This window comes from Pediculus humanus, genomic scaffold (assembly GCF_000006295.1).
Source record: "Pediculus humanus corporis 1103172108228 genomic scaffold, whole genome shotgun sequence".
In the NCBI taxonomy this organism is placed as follows: Eukaryota; Metazoa; Arthropoda; class Insecta; order Psocodea; family Pediculidae; genus Pediculus; species Pediculus humanus.
The window spans coordinates 5868-24587 of NW_002987798.1; the positions used below are offsets into that span (position 1 = coordinate 5868).

Below are 18720 nucleotides of genomic sequence, written 5' to 3' on the forward strand. Positions count from 1 at the left end.
TTTTTTAATGAAGTTTGATTCTTTTTTACTTTATTAATTTTGGCAAATGAAAATTTAATAAAAAAAATTTCAAAACTCTTTTAATTATTATTATTATTATTATTATTATTATTATTATTATTATTATCATCACTCTTTCTTTTTGTCCTTCGTGTTATTGGAATAATTTTTTAATCAATTCTTTGTCTCTACCATCATCATCATCATCATCCATCATTTTAATTTTTAGATTTTTTTTTTTTTTTTAAGCATAACAATGTCTGGCGCCTTTTAATTTTTTTCATAAATTTTTTTATTAGGTTATAAAAAATGTATAACTCGACTCCATTTTGTTACGAAATGTGTAAAAAGCGGTTTTGCCGGTTTTGTTTTTTTTTTCTCCACCTCCTTAAACTTATAAAAATTAGTTTTGAAAAAAATACTAAAAATTAATATAATAATAATAAATAAAATGATTTTTTTTTTTTTTAATGAAAACATTGAAAAGTGAAAATTAAATTAAGCAATTTTATAATAATAATAATAATAATAATAAAACACTACGACACCATATTTGAATTACAAAAGTTCGTGTAAAAAAAAAATACCGTGAGAAAGTTTTCTTTTTTTTTCTTTTACATTCAAATAATATTTGCATAAACTAAATGGGGGGAAATATTTATAAATATAACTATTTATAGAAAATATATATATATAATTACTTTCGAATAAGAAGGACGTGAAAAGTTAATAAATAAATAAATTTTTTAGTGTTTGTTATGTGTGGGCGAGTTCTATTATCCAAGGTGGACAGCCTCCGTTTTGGAAACCGAATTCGATCAAATATTTTTTTTTTTATATAAACGCGTGTTCCTCCATCGTTACAATTTTTTCAACTCTTATAATGCCTCGTGAATGTGTGTGTGAGAGAGAGAGAGATAGAAAACCAAGGTCGATATTTAGCAACAAAAAGAAAAGAGACAGGTGTCATCTTGAATTTTCTTTTCTTTTCCCCAATTGACAATTATTATTATTATTATTACTCACCGTTAAATAATTAATTTAATTATTTTACAGAATCCCGTTTGACTAGAAAAACACCTCCGGCTTATGCTGATGGGGTTTATATGATGGCTGGAAAAGATAGACCGAGTCCAAGAAAATTAAGTCAGATTTTTATGAAAGGAGAAGATGGTTTGGGTTCGGCTAAAAATCGTACGGCCATGTTTGCTTTTTTCGGCAAGTTTTTCTTGTAATTTATTTTCATTTAAAAAAAATTACAAAATATACCTCCTTTATTTTATATTAAGACTAATTGAGTTGTAAATAATCAAGTTCAAGGCTACAAAAAAAAAAAATGGTGGAAAAAGTAGTATTTTTTTCCCCCAAAATAAAACATAATTTTAAATTTTTTAGGCCAAGTTGTCAGTTCGGAAGTATTAATGGCGTCGGAAAGCGGATGTCCTATCGAAGTTTACAAAATAGAAATAGAAAAATGTGATGAAATGTACGATGATCAGTGTCAGGGTAACAAATATATACCTTTTCACAGGGCGGCTTACGACACGGAAACGGGTCAGAGTCCCAACAATCCAAGACAACAGGTACAGGCATTTTCCCCTGTGAACAGGAAGAAAATTTATTATTGTGAAAATAATTTGTCACATGTGAAAATTTACAGTTGAATCGAATCACTTCATGGATCGATGGAAGTTTTATTTATTCGACATCTGAAGCTTGGGCAAACACCATGAGATCATTTAAAAATGGAAAACTTATGGCCGATGCAAGCGGAAAACTTCCCATTCGTAATACAATGAGAGTTCCTTTATTTAACAATCCAGCTCCACACGTTCTCAGAATGATGAATCCTGAAAGATTATTTTGTGAGTGGTCGTAAAAACAAACTCATTATTATTATTATTATCACACTAATAATTGCGTTTATAATTACGCTTTTAGTATTGGGGGATCCGAGAACAAATCAAAATCCGGCTCTTTTATCATTTGGTATACTTTTTTTCCGATGGCACAACGTCATAGCTGACAGGATACAAAAAAAACATCCTGAATGGTCTGACGAACAAGTTTTTCATAATGCCAGACGCTACGTTATAGCTAGTTTACAAGTAATCCTACGTAAATTTTTTAATTAAATATTTCAACATTTTATTTATTTTTATTATTTTTATTTAAAAAATTTATTACATAAAATTTTAGAATATTATATATTACGAATATTTACCGGCACTTTTAGAAGAAAATTTACCTCCTTATAAAGGTTATCAACCGGATATACATCCAGGTATAAGTCACGTTTTTCAAGCGGCTGCTTTCAGGTTCGGTCACACAATGATCCCACCCGGTATCTATAGAAGAAATGGAAAATGCGAATTTCAAAATACAAGAATGGGATATAAAGGTATAAGGTTGTGTTCGACATGGTGGGATTCTACCGTAAGTTTTAATCTCAATCAAATTTTTTTTATAATATAAATGATTAAATGAAAATTTAATGTTGTTCGTTTACGCGCAGGGTTTCCTAATTGAGAGTTCCCTGGAAAATTTATTAATGGGAATGTCATCGCAAATAGCTGAAAGGGAGGATACGGTTTTATGTTCAGATGTTAGAAACAAATTATTCGGTCCAATGGAATTTTCAAGGAGAGATCTTGGTTAGTTAACTACTATTCATTTTATTATTATGACTTTTTATTTAATTGACCGTGTAATTTTAAAAATTTTTTTTTTTTTAGGAGCATTAAACATAATGAGAGGAAGAGATAACGGTCTTCCAGATTATAACACGGTTAGAAAATATTTTCACTTGCAGCCAATAGAACAATGGATCGATATCAATCCAGATTTGTTTAATCAAAAGCCAGAACTTTTAGGACAAATTTCTGCCGCTTACAACAATAAATTAAATAACATTGATTTATACATAGGGGGCATGCTAGAATCGAAAAATGGTCCGGGAGAACTTTTCGCGACGATAATTAAAGAACAATTTATTAGAATTCGAGATGCTGATAGATTCTGGTTCGAAAATACTGAAAACGGGTTTGTTTTATTCTTACATAAAAATAATTCAAAGTCGACGTGATAAAAATAAAACGAATTCGAAATTTTTTTAGAATTTACACGGAGGAAGAAATCGAAGAAATTCGAAAAATCACACTGTGGGACGTTATAGTAAATGCAACGGATGTCGAACCGGGAGAAATTCAAAAAAATTTATTCTTTTGGATGGACGGTGATCCTTGTCCACAACCCTATCAACTCAATACGTCGTTGTTAGAGCCTTGCAGGTACCTTCAGGGCTATGATTATTTCGAAGGAAGCGAAGTCGCTTACATATATGCTTGTATATTTTTATGTTTTGTTCCTTTGGTTTGCGCCGCTGCGGGTTACGGTGTCGTTAAATTACAAAATAAAAGACGAAGGCAGTTAAAAATCAGGTAAAATAATAATAATAATAATAATAATACTAGTTCACATGTTATAAAAAATAAACGTGATTGAACGTTTTTTTTTTTAGACAAGAAGATTTACGAAAAACTGGTAATCATAAAATAAGTGTAGATAAAATGACAGTTCGCGAATGGTTACACGCCAATCATTTAAGGCTAGTGAAAGTTAGATTCGGGCCAGAAGAAGCTATTCATACAGTAGATAGAAAAGGTGAAAAGCTTCGAAGTGTAAATTTTTCAAGTATGGAAAATTTGACTGTCGAAGAATCTCAAGTAAGGAAAAGTTTAATTAAAGAAAATAATAAAAGTATTGTAAAATTCCTTTATGAATTTTTCTTTTTAAAAATTTTCCAGTGTACAGATTCATACAGTAAAAAAAGACTGCCATTGGTATTGATAAGAGTGCCAAGAGACCACGATTTAGTGTTAGAATTCGATTCATTATCATCGAGAAGAAAATTTCTTTCCAAATTAGAAATGTTTCTCGCATCTCATAAAAAACGATTGATAACGACTCAGGGGATAAGAGAAGTTATGTTGGCTAATGCTGAAACAAGAGAAAGAAGACAAAAACGTTTGGAACATTTTTTTAGAGAAGCTTATGCTTTGACATTCGGTTTGAGACCTGGTGAAAAAAGAAGGCCGTCTCATTACGAAGATGAAGGTGAAGGAGGTCAAATAGTTACAGTCATGAGAACATCTTTATCAAAAAGTGAATTTGCAAGCGCTTTGGGTATGAAACCCGATGCAATATTTGTTAAGAAAATGTTTAACATCGTCGATAAAGATGGCGACGGTAGAATTTCTTTTCAGGTAATCCAAAAAAACGGTAATTTTAAATTTTGAATTTTGTTTTCTTTTTTTTAATTTTTTTTTTTTTTTTTTTTTCCCGTAGGAATTTTTAGATACGGTTGTATTATTTTCGAGGGGAAAAACAGAAGACAAATTAAGAATTATTTTCGACATGTGTGACAATGATAGAAACGGTGTCATTGACAAAGAAGAATTTTCCGAAATGTTAAGATCGTTGGTTGAAATAGCAAGAACTACTAGTTTGTCTGATGAACACGTGACGGAACTCATCGATGGAATGTTTCACGTAAGAAATGTTAATAATAATAATAATATTCTTCCCGGTTGTTTATTGTTTTAACGTAAAATTTTATTATCACAACAGGATGCCGGATTAGAACATAAAAATTTTTTAACATATAATGATTTTAAATTAATGATGAAAGAATACAAAGGTGATTTTGTTGCCATCGGTCTTGATTGTAAGGGAGCCAAGCAAAACTTTTTGGATACTTCAACAAATGTTGCAAGGTAAAACCTTTTAACCGTTCTTCTTTGTTGTTGTTTATGAGACGTGAGGAAAAAACAAAAAAATTTATTTTTTAGAATGACGAGTTTTGCAATAATGCCAAATCAAGATTCACATAGGAATTGGTTACAGAGAAAACTAGACTGCGTAATGACATTTTTAGAAGAAAATCGACAAAATATATTTTATTTGTTTGTTTTTTACGTTATAACAATTGTATTATTCGTCGAACGATTTATACGTAAGTTAAACAATAAATGCTTTACTTTGGTTTTTCCTACGCTTTTTTTTTGGGGGATTTCCAGTATTGGACGGTTAATTAAAATTTTCCAGATTATTCATTCATGACAGAGCATACAGACTTGAGGCATATTATGGGAGTTGGAATAGCCATAACGAGAGGATCCGCAGCCTCTTTATCCTTTTGCTACAGCCTTTTACTCCTGACGATGTCGCGTAATTTGTTAACGAAATTAAAAGAATTTAGTATACAACAGTACATTCCATTGGGTAAGAAGGAAAAAAGTTTCGAAAAATCATTTTCCACTTGGAAAATCCTTTTTTCCACGGATTTTATTTTATTTTTTCCAGATGCTCACATACAATTTCATAAAATCGTCGCGTGCACGGCAGCATTTTTTTCCCTTTTGCACACTGTCGGACACATAGTCAATTTTTATCACGTTTCTACTCAACCCCTGGATAATTTAAAATGTTTAACGAGTGAAGTTTTATTTCCGTCCGATTATAAACCTGGAATAAGTTTTTGGTTATTTCAAACGATAACAGGTTTGATATGGAATCCAATCATCTTCTTTAATTAGTTTTATTTAACTTTTTAAAAAATTGAAATTTTTTTCTTTTCTTCCAGGTATCACCGGAGTTCTTCTTTTTATAGTCATGGTTATTATATTTGTATTTGCTCATCCTTTAATTAGAAAAAGGGCATATAATTTTTTTTGGTCCACTCATAGTCTTTACATTGTTTTATATGCTTTGTGTTTGGTTCACGGTTTGGCAAGATTAACCGGAGCACCAAGATTTTGGTTATTTTTTATCGGTCCTGGAACTGTGTACATGTTGGATAAGGTTAGCACAGAATACCACCAAGTTTTCACTTAAGATTAATAATAATAATAATAATGATTTTTGTTAATTGTTTTGTACAGGTTGTAAGTTTTAGAACGAAATACATGACGTTGGATATTTTAGAAACGGAATTATTACCTTCGGATGTAATTAAAATAAAATTTTATCGGCCGCCAAATTTTAAATATTTATCCGGGCAATGGGTTCGTTTAGCATGCACGGCTTTCAGGTACTTTCCTCCCTCCCTTTCCCCTCCCCCCTCAACTCCCCTCATTTTTCTTTCAAAAAGAAATTAACGATTTTATTGTTTGATTCGTTTTCAGAAACGAAGAATATCATTCATTTACACTAACGAGTGCACCACATGAAAATTCATTGTCTTGCCATATAAAAGCTCAAGGGCCATGGACGTGGAAATTAAGAAATTATTTCGATCCAGCTAATTACAATCCGGAAGAAGATCAACCAAAAGTAAAAATGTTTTAGCTTTCCCCTCCCCCCCTTTTTATTAATTAACGACATATTAATTTTTATTTTTTTTTTTAGATACGTTTGGAGGGTCCTTTCGGTGGGGGTAATCAAGACTGGTATAAATTTGAAGTTGCTGTTATGGTGGGGGGTGGAATCGGTGTCACGCCATATGCTTCCATCCTAAACGATTTGGTATTTGGTACTTCAACCAACAGATATTCAGGTATTCCCATCACTTCATTAATCATTTAAAAGGAACCGAAAGGTATTTAAAAAAAAAAACTGTTTAATTTTAGGGGTTGCTTGTAAAAAAGTTTACTTTTTATGGATATGTCCATCTCATAAATATTTCGAATGGTTTATTGACGTACTCAGAGACGTTGAAAAGAAAGATGTGACAAACGTATTGGAAATTCACATATTCATAACACAATTTTTTCATAAATTCGATTTAAGAACGACCATGTTGGTTAGTATCTATTAAACCTTTATTAAACCTTTTCCATTTTTATCATTATTATTATTTCAACCGTTCTTTTTTTTAGTACATATGCGAAAATCATTTTCAAAGGCTGTCAAAAATGTCCATGTTTACGGGTTTAAAAGCAGTCAATCATTTTGGTAGACCAGACATGTCATCATTTCTTAAATTCGTACAAAAGAAACACAGTTATGTAAGTATTATTATCATAAATTAATTTTATCACAACAACAAAAGATATGATTATTAATAATTTTCGTTACAAAAGGTGAGTAAAATCGGTGTATTTTCATGCGGTCCCAGACCATTGACAAAAAGTGTCATGTCGGCTTGCGAAGAAGTTAACAAAGGAAGAAAGTTACCATATTTCATTCACCATTTTGAAAATTTCGGTTAAATTTTTTTCCCCTTATACGGAAAAGTGTTTTAAATTATTTATTATTTTAAAATTTTTAATTTTTACGCCTCAAAGGAAAAACCCACATAAATGCGCCGAAAGACTGCATTAAATAATTTTTTTTTAAGATTTAAATTACTGTGATCGTACCAGTGATTTGTATTTTAAATTTATCTTTGTATATAGATATATATATATATTTAGGAAATTAATAAGTTTTTAATTATTTATAAAAAAAATTTTAATACAATTTATTTTTTTTTTTTTGAATAAATCGTTAATTAAATTCACCCACCCCACCACCACGTGTACGACACGTATAATCGGTTTCTAAGAATTTTTAATAATAATTAAAAAAATATATATAAAATAAATATTTTATTTTCAAACAAGAAAAACTTAACAAACATTACAAAGAGAACATAAAACAAACAAATTAAAAGTGACGAAGTGATTGAATTAAACATTTTATAATAATTTGGGGGAGGAGGGGGGGGGGGTCAAAAACGAAAAGGAAAGAGAAAAATGGGTAAGTAAGTTAACAATTTACTGTTTTTGTAAAAATTCTTCATCTTTTTCCGATAAATTATTATTATTATTATTATTTTTTAATATGTCATCACTTTCTTTTTCTAAATTAAAATATAATTTTTGCTTTGTCAATATTGGAACAACTAAATTAAATTTATTTATTTTTTGATTTAAATTTTTCACCCACGTTTGTAAATTATTTATTATTTCTTTCCATTTAAATTCTTCTTTGTAATTTAACGGATACGGCCCTAAATTTTTCCGCTCTTTTATTAGAGTATTTTTTATAGAATTAATTTCGTCCGTTATTTCTTTATTTAAATTTATCCATTCAGGTGCGAAACCGTTTTCAATAAGGATTTCATTCAATTTATGTGTTACAAAATCAACATAAGGATTGTAAGATGATGTGGATGAAAGAGGTTTTCCCTGTCCCTTTAAATTATCAAAATGACCTTTTGCCATTGATTCTTGAATTAAATCTTCTACCAGTCTTTCCATTCCATACCTGATAAAATTTAAATTTTTTTATTAAATTGTTTTAGTGTTAGATAGCAAATGAAAAAAAAATTTTAATTTTAACCTTGTTTTGATTTTTTTCGATTGTATTTTATCTTTGACCAATAATGAATTTTCATCTGCAACTGTTATCTTTTTTATCTGATGATTTGTAACATTTTGAGCTGCAGTAATTGTTTTATATTTTACATATTGTTTTTGCCTTTGAGAAGGAGTTCCACTTCCTATTCCATCATAAGACAAATATTGTCTATGTTGTGGTGCAGTGTGCTGGAAGTACAAACGACTGTAATGTGTTAATTAAGATGAATTTACTGGAAAAAATAAACATCCGTATAAAATTAAAGCATTTTAAATTTAAACATTTTAATTCATAATTTATAAAATTATTTATACCTCGATATCATATACTTTTGGTTTGATCTCTTCTGTCTTATTTTTTTTTTTATCGTAATATAAACCATATTCCCCGATACTTTCATCAACATTCCATCTTTCTTCGGCAAATTTATTTTGTAGTGTTTTATATGCAGAATCAATCTATTCGAAACAAAGGTCACATTAGAACAATATGATACGCGCAATTATAAATTAAGAGAAACTTACTTCGTGAAATTTCTCTGAATCTGCTGATAATTTTCCACTATCTGGATGATATTTTTTACATAGTTCAATAAAAGCTCTCCTCACAGTCTCTTGATCTGAATTATTAGGGATTCCAAGTATTTTATAACATTTTGAATAATCTTTAAGTATTAAACTGCAGTTGAATAAACGTAAAGTGACAGAAATAAATGGTGTCATTTTAATCATGTAAGGCGCATTTGATTTCATTAAAAACATTTTTATTTTTTAGAAATTAAACGATATGAATTCAAGAAAGAATCTAAAAAAAAAAAAATGCAAATTTATCATTAAAATTGTGGAAGGTGTCTGTCAAACGACAATTATAAATAATTAAGAGAATTTACCGTAAGAAATTTGTTATTGTATATATAACGAGTTGTCTAAATTTATCGTGGCAGAAGACAGTAAGTAATTTTCATCTGTCACGTAAATACTTTTGAAGGGCAAAAAATTTTTAAGCTGTAAAACGTACGGGTCGGATGTTCTATGTCGTCAATTTTTATAATATAATAAATTTTTTCAGTGCTCATTTTTTTTTTCTCTCTCTCTCTCTCTTATTAAGTTTATACGGTATTGTTGGTTTTAAATAATTTAATAATATTAAAACGTATTTAATTGTGTGATCATAAAATTTTTGTCAATATTTTAAAAAAATGGCTGAAAAACGGAAAGGAAAAAAACGTAAGGAGGTAAGATTTAAGAGATTTCCTAGTTAGAATAATTATTAATTTTTATTTTAGTAAACGAAATAAATTTTTAATATAATAAAAAACAAAAAAAAACTGTTTTATTATTTTGTAATGTATAAAATTTACTTGTAAACACAGTTTTTATTTTTGTTTTTTATTGTAAAATTGTAAAATGGTTTTATGTGACGTTTTAATAAAGTTGAAATTATAATTTTTTTAACCGTTAAGTTTTTTTAATGTTTACCGATAAAAATTTTAGGTAATACCTGTTGTGGTTTTTATTATAAAGTAAATATCGATAGATTTAGCAGCTGTAACAAGTTGTTTCAATATCTGAATTGAGAAGTTTCGTCAGCTAATGACGACATAACGGTATTGACGTTTTTTTTTTTTTTTTGAGTCCTCATTATAATGATCTAGTTATTCGATTCAGTCCACATTTAAAACACTTTAGAGAAGTTGTTGAATTTAATTCAAATTTTCTTTTTATTTATTTTTTTAAAAAAAAAAATATTTTGTGTAGAATCGTTATTAGTTTTATATATTAATTAAATTTCGATAATAATTTTTTTTTTTTTACGCATCTTATGATTTGGCGATTTTGATCAAGCTACATAAAGCCATGGTATTTTATTTTACAAATGTTATTAATTATATTTAGGTTAAAGAAATCAAATTTATTTCTACTTAATTACTTGTTGTTGTGGTGGTGGTGCTGATTCAGGAGTTTTTAAACAATGATGAACAACTTGAGAAGCCATCCAAAGATGAGTACACTATTGCCAAATGGCTGAAGAAGAATGTACCGCATAAGAAGACAAAATTTTTATATCACAATGTTGAATACTTCACTGGTGTTAAAGCTGTTGATGCATTGATGACATCTCATTTTGTCGTACCTAAAGAAGAAGGTAGCGAAACTTTGTTCAAATCAAGAGCTGATGTCGTAGATTTTTTGGATATGTAAGTTTCTTATTAAAAATCTAATTATTAATTTTAGTTTATTTATTTCAAGCTCTGAAATTAAAAGGTTTTCATTTCTGTTATTAAACAAAAAAAAATTTCAGGATGCTTAGGCATAAATTTTTTCATCGAGCGAAAAAGGTGCCGGTATCAGAGCAGGAATTATTAGCGAGGAAAAAAAAAAAGAAAGACAAAGATGAGAAAAAAGAAGAAAAAAAAGAAAATGAAGATGCTGAAAGCAGTCATGCGGAAGGAAAACCAGATGATACAAAGGTAAAAAAAAAAAAAAAAAGTGACATAAATTGTTTCTACGAGGTCTGTTAATTAAAAATTTTATTTGTTGACATAATTTTTTTTTTTCTGCAGGATGGTAAAGAAAAAAAAAAGAGGAAAATTCGTTTAGAAATGCATTATGATCAAATATTTGCCGATTGTTTAGATGCTTATGTTTGGATTTATGATCCGATACCATTCCATTATTGGCTCTTTGGAACTTTATTAGTTCTTGGCGCCATTGGAATATGTTTATTTCCTCTTTGGCCACCTGAAGTCAGGTATTTAAATCAAATATATATATATTTATAACATATTTTATTATTTTAAATAAATTTATATAAAATTAATTATTATTTTTTTTTGTACAGAAAAGGAGTTTATTATCTTAGCATAGTTGCTATCGGTTTTCTTATATCAATTGTTTTGCTTGCTCTTATACGGCTTATAGTATTTTGCATACTCTGGTGTTTAACTTCTGGAAAACATCATTTATGGCTTTTACCTAATTTAACTGAAGACGTTGGATTTTTTGCATCATTTTGGCCACTCTATCAGGTTAGTAAAAAATAAAATTTTCAAATATTATTATATCCTTGCATTAAATTCAAATTTTTCTTTTTTTTTTTTTTCAAGTATGAATACAAATCCCATGATGGTTCGGACAAGGGTAAAAAAAAGAAAAAGAAAGATAAAGATTCAGACAATGAAAATGATGATGATGATAATGACACTGAAAAATTTGATGAAGACAGTAGTGATGTTAAAGAAAGGTATTAATTATTATTATTATTAACATTCGAACAATGTGTGCCTTTTTTTTTCCTTTTCTTAAATTTTAATTTATTTATTTGTGAATTTAGATTGTATGACATAGACGAGAGAGGAGACTCAGAAAATGAAGAAGACAACGAGCCAAAGACGTCGGAAGGTGAAAGGAATAGTCCTTCAGAAAGCGAATCGGAAAATTCAAGTCAAAAATCCCAGACTGGAAAAGATTTTGAAATGGTTGAAAAAGAAGAAGTTGATTTTGCTTCCTAACCTTTTATTTTTTACATCTTTTCAATAAAAAGAAGAAATTATATTTTATCATCATATTACTACACAATATTGTTTTATCTATCTATTTGGCAATCTTTTTCTCACAATATCTTGTGTCTTTTTTTTCTTTTTCCATTTTAAAAAAAAAAATATTATTTATATTTTGTTTTTTTTTTTTTTTTGTTTAATATGCGAAGCCATTTGGAATAATATTTCCTTTGAAAATTGTGTTACAAAAGTTATTTTTAAATACATTTATATACATATATATAAATATATAAATAGTTTTTATTAACCTTAAAAACAAATCTAAAATCGTCGTTATCTTTGTTGTATCATATGCATGTATATATTTATTTAAAAATAATAAACTGTACTCTATTTTTTTTTTTTGTTCTGTAAATATGTAATAATATTGAAAAGTTAATAATTTTATGTTAATTTCAAAAAGGAAACATAATAATAATAATAATTATTATTATTATTGTAAATCTAAATGGCTCCGTGAGAGATGTTAAAGTAGGTCATTAAATAAAGGAGAGAAAAAAAATTAATTCATTTTATATAAATTTTTTTTAAAGGTAATTTAATTGAAATTAAAAACAAATTAACTTTTTATTATTATTATTATTATTATTATTGCAAATGTTAAATTTAATTATGTTCGATTGATTCGCCATTGTATAATTTTTCCATAACTTGTGATAACATTGAATTGCACAATGCCGCGTACGGATTTAATTGTATTAAAAACATTTTAGCAAATTGACTTCCCAATTTGGCACCATTTTTAATGTCATCCACAGCTTTTTCATTTTCACCCATTTTTTTATATATGAGACCTCTTTGACAATAAGCTTGACGTGCTGATCTTCCACAACCTTTGCTCAACGTTATAGTTTTATTCAAATCATCAAGAGCACCTAATTGAAAAGTTTTATTTTAAAACAAAATTTTTTATTTTTATAATTATTTAATACTTACTTTTATCATCATTGTTCAAACGATGAGCTTGTGCTCTATTATTGTACAAAGATGGTAATTGTGGAGCAATTTCTATGGCTTTACTCAAAATATCAATTCCATCATTTATTTTATTATTTTCAATCATTAAAATTCCTTCTTTTTCAAGTTTTCGAGCTTCTAAAATTTCTTTTGTTATTTCACCGATATCTAAGTATTTGAAAAAAATATAAAAAATGTTTTATTTATAATAAAGACTTGAAATTTTCAAAAAAAAATTATAAAAATATACCATCAGTTGAATTGTCTGAATTATTTTCATTGAAATCATCACCATCTTGAGGTAAAAAAGGATTTAATATTGTATTTAATATAGCTTTATCTCTTGCAGTTGACATTCTTACAACGATGTTTATTATCAAACTAACTTTTTTTTAAAATTAAATTAACTTTTAAAAACCTGTTTTTTTTTTTCTCCCCAATGTCAAAACAAGTTTTATTAAATTTATAGACTTATAAGTTGTTTAAAAAAAAACCAAGTTCAAATAAAGGTCGTTTGATGTATCAGATGATGAGATGGAAAAGAAAAACCCATCGATATTGCTTAAAAATTGTGAAAATTTAATTTTTTTTTTTCTTTGTTCTTAAAAGTAACATGGCTCCTATATACACTCACATACTCAGCCATATACTTCATACTTGTCCAAAAATGTAATAAGGAAAAATTGATTTTATATAAAATAAATAAATTATTTATTGTATTTAATTAAAATTACTTTTTATTTAATTAAAAAGATAAAATTTTCAAATGGAATTATTAAATTAAAAATTTAATCATGTTTGTTTTTTTTTTCTAATTGCTTATTTATTTAATAAAAAATTTATAATTAAACTAATAATTAGAAAATAAGGTTTGGGATTAATTTAAAAATAGTTTATGTAATTAACTAAATACATATCTTCATGTAAATGAATTTTAATTTATTGTTTTATTTTTAAAAAAAAAAAAAATGTACAATGGCATAACATGTTGTTGGATTCATATACATCCATATTTACTCGCCACCTTAACTAAATAAGGTTCAAAACTTTAAACGTGGTTTTTGTAATTTGATATTCTATTTACACGATAAAACGGATGTTTCCAAATTTAAAAAAATGGCTGCAACACAAGAAAAATGTGATGTAGTCGACAGTTGGGAAGACATAGATGAAAATGAGGTTAGTTTGCCAAATATATTATAAATGATTTTAATTATATAAAAATAATTTTATTACTAAATTTTTTTTCGGGTTGAAAATATTCGAAAATGGCGATACAAACCAAAAATTAATTTTCGTAAGGTCTTATAGGTTTAGTGAAATGTCTTATTAATTCGTATTTTTACTTTCACTTTATAGTATTTTTTTTTTTTTTGTAAAATATTGTGCATTTTTTTTTTTAAAATCTTTTTAAGTAAAATATTAAGACATAAAAATTTTTTAAAATAATTTCGTTCGGAATTTACTGCAATGGGTAAAATATTAAAAAAGTAATTTTATTAATTAATTTTTTTTAATAAAATTGATTAATTATTAAAAATACTTTATATTAATGTTCGTCAACTTTTAAAATTTTTTGATGAAATTATTATATTTTAATAATTTATTGGTTTTTTGTTTTGTTTTTTTTCTTTTTGTATGTATATTTCTTTTAAATATTGCTTTTTACTTTTTATATAATCATGTAAATTAAATTCTTTGTGAATTATTTTATTACATGTTAAATTATTGCTAATAATCTCTTTTCTCTTTTTAGATTATTGAAAAAACTTTTACAAAGAAACCAGAATCTACAGGAAAAACAATTAATGGACCATTAGTTATTCAAAGAGAAGATAGTTTACGCACACAATATACACCACCAGAGCCTTCAGTGAAAATTTTAAAAAGACCAGCAAAAGATAGTAGAGCAAATTGTTCAAATAATGAAGTTTTAGGTATAACTAATGGTGAAGTTAAAAACAATAGACAGCCTGTTAGAACATTGCAGCAACGTCAATTAGATTATGCTGAAGCTAGGTTACGTATATTAGGAGAAGCTAAAAGTCCTGAGGATGAATTAGATGATAGGTATGTGGATGTTGATAATTCACTCTAAGTGAAATTTAATTTAATATAAGGTTCTAACGAAACACAACAAATAAAAATTACAAAAAGATATATCAAGTAATGAATTCTCTGTAAATTACTGATAATATATAAATAATCCTTATTATTTTAGGCTTAATAAAATGAATATAAATTCAACAGGGGTTACCCTTCTCAGGCCATGTGGCGTAGTAAATATTGTTCGGCATCCAAGAGGACCAGATGGCACTAAAGGATTTAATTTAAAAAGATAGCAACTCTTATGCATTCCACTTCTAATAAATATTTCACAAAATGAGAGAAAAGAATCAATTATGACACGAGGAAAGCCAAGGCTTAGATTTTACTTATACTGGGGAGTACATGAAAAAAGTTCCAAAAAAATAATCCAGTGTTATTCAATGAAACTGCCTAGAAAAAAAAAATGTACCTTCAAAATATTTGAAGTTTAATGCATTAATGTAAACATATCAGTGATTTTCATATTGCTTGTAACGGCAATATTACACAAAGCAATATCTAAAACAGTCAATGTAACATTAAATATTAGTGTAAACAATACATTCGTTAAAAGACATTATTGGTAAGCGACATTAAAATGTGCCCTGGTGAAAAATATTGAAGTGGAAGAAGACAATTGTCATCAGCGCCTCATTCGCTGGCGCTATTTATAACTAAAACATACGAATAAATCCGTGGGTGTTTAATATCTGCTATAAAAAAAAAACATTGAATTATTAGATTAATATTTGTTTTTAAAAAAAATATATTTGAACTTTTAATTTTTTATTATAGTTTTTTGTTTTTGTTTTTTTTTTATGCTTATAAAAACTGTCATTTATTATTTAATTTTTTTTTTTTTTTTCAAATATTGGTACGTGAATCACTAAGATAAAAGTGAGGTTAAGTTTTACCAAAATTTTTTATTAAAAATGCCTAAGGTAGTTTCAAGAAGTATAGTTTGTTCTGATACAAAAGATCAAGAAGAATATTCTGAAGAAAAACCATTGCATACTTATTATTGCATTTGTGGTCAAATGACATTAATTCTTGGCAAGTACTCATAAATTTTCTTACCTGGCTTGTTCAAAATAAATATACCTACAGTTTTTACTGTTTTTAATATGTTTTTATTATTAAGTCACTTTATAAAATTTTGTAAATTTATAGATTGCTCAGTTGAAAAATTACCATTGAGAAAGAGAGATGGAGCCAGAGTTATAGACGGAAGTAAACATGCTCATAAAGTAACATGTGATTCTGACGAAAATGTATATATCAAAAGACCAGAAGGAATTGAAAAACAATATAGAATGAAATGTAAAAAATGTGAACTTTGGTTATATTATAAACATGACCTCAAAAGCAACATAATTTTTATCGTTAAGGGTGCTGTTATTAAAAATTCAGATGGTCCTAAAATGGATATTTATAATCAAGTGGCAGTAGAAAAACCGAAGAAAATAATGGTGACAAAACATACTAAAAATATGGGTAAATTTAGTTCGGTTACAGTATCAACAATAGACGAAGAAGAGGATGAAATTGAAGCTGTAAGTGAAAATTTTAATTTTGATATATTTGTGTTTAATTAATATATTTTTGTGTCATTTATAAAATTGTTATATTTTTTTTTTATTTTAAATTATGTAGAGAGAAGTTGCTGATTCTTATGCGAATAATGCAAGAATTATTGAAAAGCAATTGGAAAGAAAAGGAATGAATAAAAGAAAAATGGTTGTTCAACAAACGCAAGCAGAAATAGAAGCCAAAAAGAATAGAATAAGAGGAACACTAATCGATAAATAAGAATTTAATAAAATTTTAATGTAATACATCAAAATCGTCAAACATTTAATTCAAGAAAACATTCCTTAGAGTGGGTGAGTAATTAATTACATTTATATAAAATTTAACACAAACATAATTATTTATGTGAAAATGGATATATATCTGAATTTGATTTCAAATTTTTCACATGAGTAATTATCGGTAAAGGAATGAAATCATCTTTGTCAATCATAATATATAATCATGATTCAAAAACAAAAAAGGAATGTTTCAAACAATGAATAAACTTTTTTAATAATAAATACTTGAGTAAATTAACCAGGACAATAATCAATAATTGTTCCATTGCATCATTTTCATTGTTTGTGAAAGAAAAAAGGAAAAAAATTTGACGATAAATTTTTATAAATTTGTTTATTCCAAAAAAAAAAAAATATCGCTTACTTTAGTGATGATAATAATAATAATAATAGAAAAAAAATACTTAACAACACAAATACATTTACTAAATAAATAATCACAAGACTTTGAAAACAAGAATTTTTTTTTTTTTGTACCTAATACACAAAAATCAATAAATAACCGTTATTGATTTTCAAAATGAATGTTAACGGTTCCTCCATTAATACCATTACTTATTTCTCCTCTTTTAACATTGTATTCCGTTTTTTGTTCCGTAGGCAACATTTTAACGTCTGAAGGAGGAACATAAAACCACCAAGAGCAAAAAAAGAAAAACAGAGAGCAAGCTTTACCAATAACTGCGATTCCGAACATGTACCTGTATTAACAAAAAAATGAATCAAAATCAATAATGAAAAAAAAAGACAAATCAGAATCAGGTACGTGAAAAATTATAATATACCTGCTCATGTAATTATTATCGTAAGCTAAGCAAGAACCTTGTCCGTGACAATCCGACTCCCAAAGAATGCAAGTTTTGTCAATGATGAAACCGAAAATCATGGGCGACGGTATCGTGCCGAAGATTCTGACCACTATCCATTGTATGCCGAGTGCAAAAGACCTTTGTTCGTCTTGTACGCACCTTAAAGTTGCAGATAGAGCAGGCATCGTTGCTAAAAAAGTGAAAACCATAACGAAAAAAGCGAGCACGACGAAATACCACAAGAATCCGCAAGGAGTTTTGCACGTGAGATTTTTCGCTTCGTAACCCATCCACGTTTCGTTATCGTTATTCGTTAAATTTACGTTTCCTGAAGGATTTTTAAACATGTCCGACACCAAACCCGAATTCGACGGTTTTGTAATACACGAACATTCCGAATAAGCCTAAATAAATCAATTTAAAAGAAAAATTGTTTTAAGTGACGTTTGAAACGTTTTTATTTTACATAAATATGATTTAAGAAATTACTTTGTATTCTTCCAACAGGAATTCTTTTTTACAACCGGCGTGACAGGGTGAAAAATATGTAATGTCGTCGATACCACAAATGGGATCGTATTCGTACAAACTACAACCACAACCTGAATTACATTCTGACGTCAGCGAAATCGAAACGCTAAAACGAAAAAAAAAAAAAAAAAAAAACTTTTTAATAATCAAGGTGAACATTTAATACCTTAAAAAAAAAAAATTATAAATTCGAACCTGTCGCTGTAGGGAATATTAAGTCCCGCAAATTTTAAATTGGGACACGTGAGAAAAAAACACGTAATGAAAATCATGCTGACTACGGTGCTGAATATGCATAATTTTATTATTCCAGCACATTTGAGATTTAATTTTTTAACTAAATAACCACCGAAAAAAGTTCCGCCTCCTCCGGCAGGCACCGTTATCACGCCTAAAATAATCAAAAATTCCATTTAGAAAATAATAATAATGATGATAATAATAATAAATTAAAAATGTTTGTTTGTAAATATTACCCATGAGAATGGCGGCGAAACTCGCTGATATGCTAAATTCATTTTCTATTAATTTAGGTAAAAAAGCGGCAAAACCAGAAATAAAA

The 18720-nt window shown here is 27.5% G+C and overlaps 7 protein-coding genes across 7 annotated transcripts in view; 4 read left to right on the plus strand and 3 right to left on the minus strand.

Annotated features, from left to right (window-relative positions):
• Positions 1 to 1106: 1106 nt before the first annotated feature.
• Phum_PHUM454140 (dual oxidase 1 precursor, putative) lies at positions 1107 to 7211 on the plus strand (the record flags this gene model as incomplete). The annotated part of the gene is made up of 22 exons (XM_002429819.1): positions 1107 to 1231; positions 1409 to 1583; positions 1661 to 1865; positions 1942 to 2108; positions 2200 to 2436; positions 2516 to 2654; positions 2736 to 3042; positions 3117 to 3440; positions 3521 to 3725; positions 3807 to 4265; positions 4348 to 4551; positions 4630 to 4775; positions 4851 to 5014; positions 5107 to 5283; positions 5365 to 5562; positions 5645 to 5862; positions 5943 to 6091; positions 6186 to 6333; positions 6409 to 6556; positions 6630 to 6802; positions 6879 to 7007; positions 7083 to 7211. 22 exons carry the CDS (start codon positions 1107 to 1109, stop codon positions 7209 to 7211), a joined length of 4326 nt encoding a protein of 1441 aa, XP_002429864.1.
• Positions 7212 to 7498: 287 nt separating this feature from the next.
• Phum_PHUM454150 (J domain-containing protein C21orf55, putative) lies at positions 7499 to 9104 on the minus strand (the record flags this gene model as incomplete). Its single annotated transcript, XM_002429820.1, has 5 exons — positions 7499 to 7541; positions 7762 to 8250; positions 8326 to 8531; positions 8673 to 8801; positions 8868 to 9104. The coding sequence occupies 5 exons, from the start codon at positions 9102 to 9104 to the stop codon at positions 7499 to 7501; spliced, it is 1104 nt and encodes a 367-aa protein (XP_002429865.1).
• A 709-nt stretch (positions 9105 to 9813) lies between these two features.
• On the plus strand, positions 9814 to 11854 carry Phum_PHUM454160 (uncharacterized protein; the record flags this gene model as incomplete). The annotated part of the gene is made up of 8 exons (XM_002429821.1): positions 9814 to 9836; positions 9978 to 10035; positions 10332 to 10540; positions 10645 to 10855; positions 10907 to 11094; positions 11185 to 11371; positions 11450 to 11570; positions 11691 to 11854. 8 exons carry the CDS (start codon positions 9814 to 9816, stop codon positions 11852 to 11854), a joined length of 1161 nt encoding a protein of 386 aa, XP_002429866.1.
• A 654-nt stretch (positions 11855 to 12508) lies between these two features.
• On the minus strand, positions 12509 to 13215 carry Phum_PHUM454170 (uncharacterized protein; the record flags this gene model as incomplete). Its single annotated transcript, XM_002429822.1, has 3 exons — positions 12509 to 12777; positions 12839 to 13027; positions 13110 to 13215. 3 exons carry the CDS (start codon positions 13213 to 13215, stop codon positions 12509 to 12511), a joined length of 564 nt encoding a protein of 187 aa, XP_002429867.1.
• A 760-nt stretch (positions 13216 to 13975) lies between these two features.
• On the plus strand, positions 13976 to 15201 carry Phum_PHUM454180 (uncharacterized protein; the record flags this gene model as incomplete). Its single annotated transcript, XM_002429823.1, has 3 exons — positions 13976 to 14038; positions 14616 to 14929; positions 15081 to 15201. 3 exons carry the CDS (start codon positions 13976 to 13978, stop codon positions 15199 to 15201), a joined length of 498 nt encoding a protein of 165 aa, XP_002429868.1.
• Positions 15202 to 15879: 678 nt separating this feature from the next.
• Positions 15880 to 16756, plus strand: Phum_PHUM454190 (uncharacterized protein; the record flags this gene model as incomplete). The annotated part of the gene is made up of 3 exons (XM_002429824.1): positions 15880 to 16004; positions 16089 to 16500; positions 16601 to 16756. 3 exons carry the CDS (start codon positions 15880 to 15882, stop codon positions 16754 to 16756), a joined length of 693 nt encoding a protein of 230 aa, XP_002429869.1.
• A 567-nt stretch (positions 16757 to 17323) lies between these two features.
• Phum_PHUM454200 (organic anion transporter, putative) overlaps positions 17324 to 18720 on the minus strand; it is a gene marked incomplete at both ends in the record, with an annotated part of 3214 nt that continues 1817 nt past the window's right edge. Inside the window, 4 exons of the mRNA XM_002429825.1 lie at positions 17324 to 17519; positions 17604 to 18031; positions 18117 to 18264; positions 18354 to 18549. Of these exons, the coding sequence (XP_002429870.1) occupies positions 17324 to 17519; positions 17604 to 18031; positions 18117 to 18264; positions 18354 to 18549 (968 nt within the window). The remainder of the gene's footprint in view (positions 17520 to 17603; positions 18032 to 18116; positions 18265 to 18353; positions 18550 to 18720) is intronic.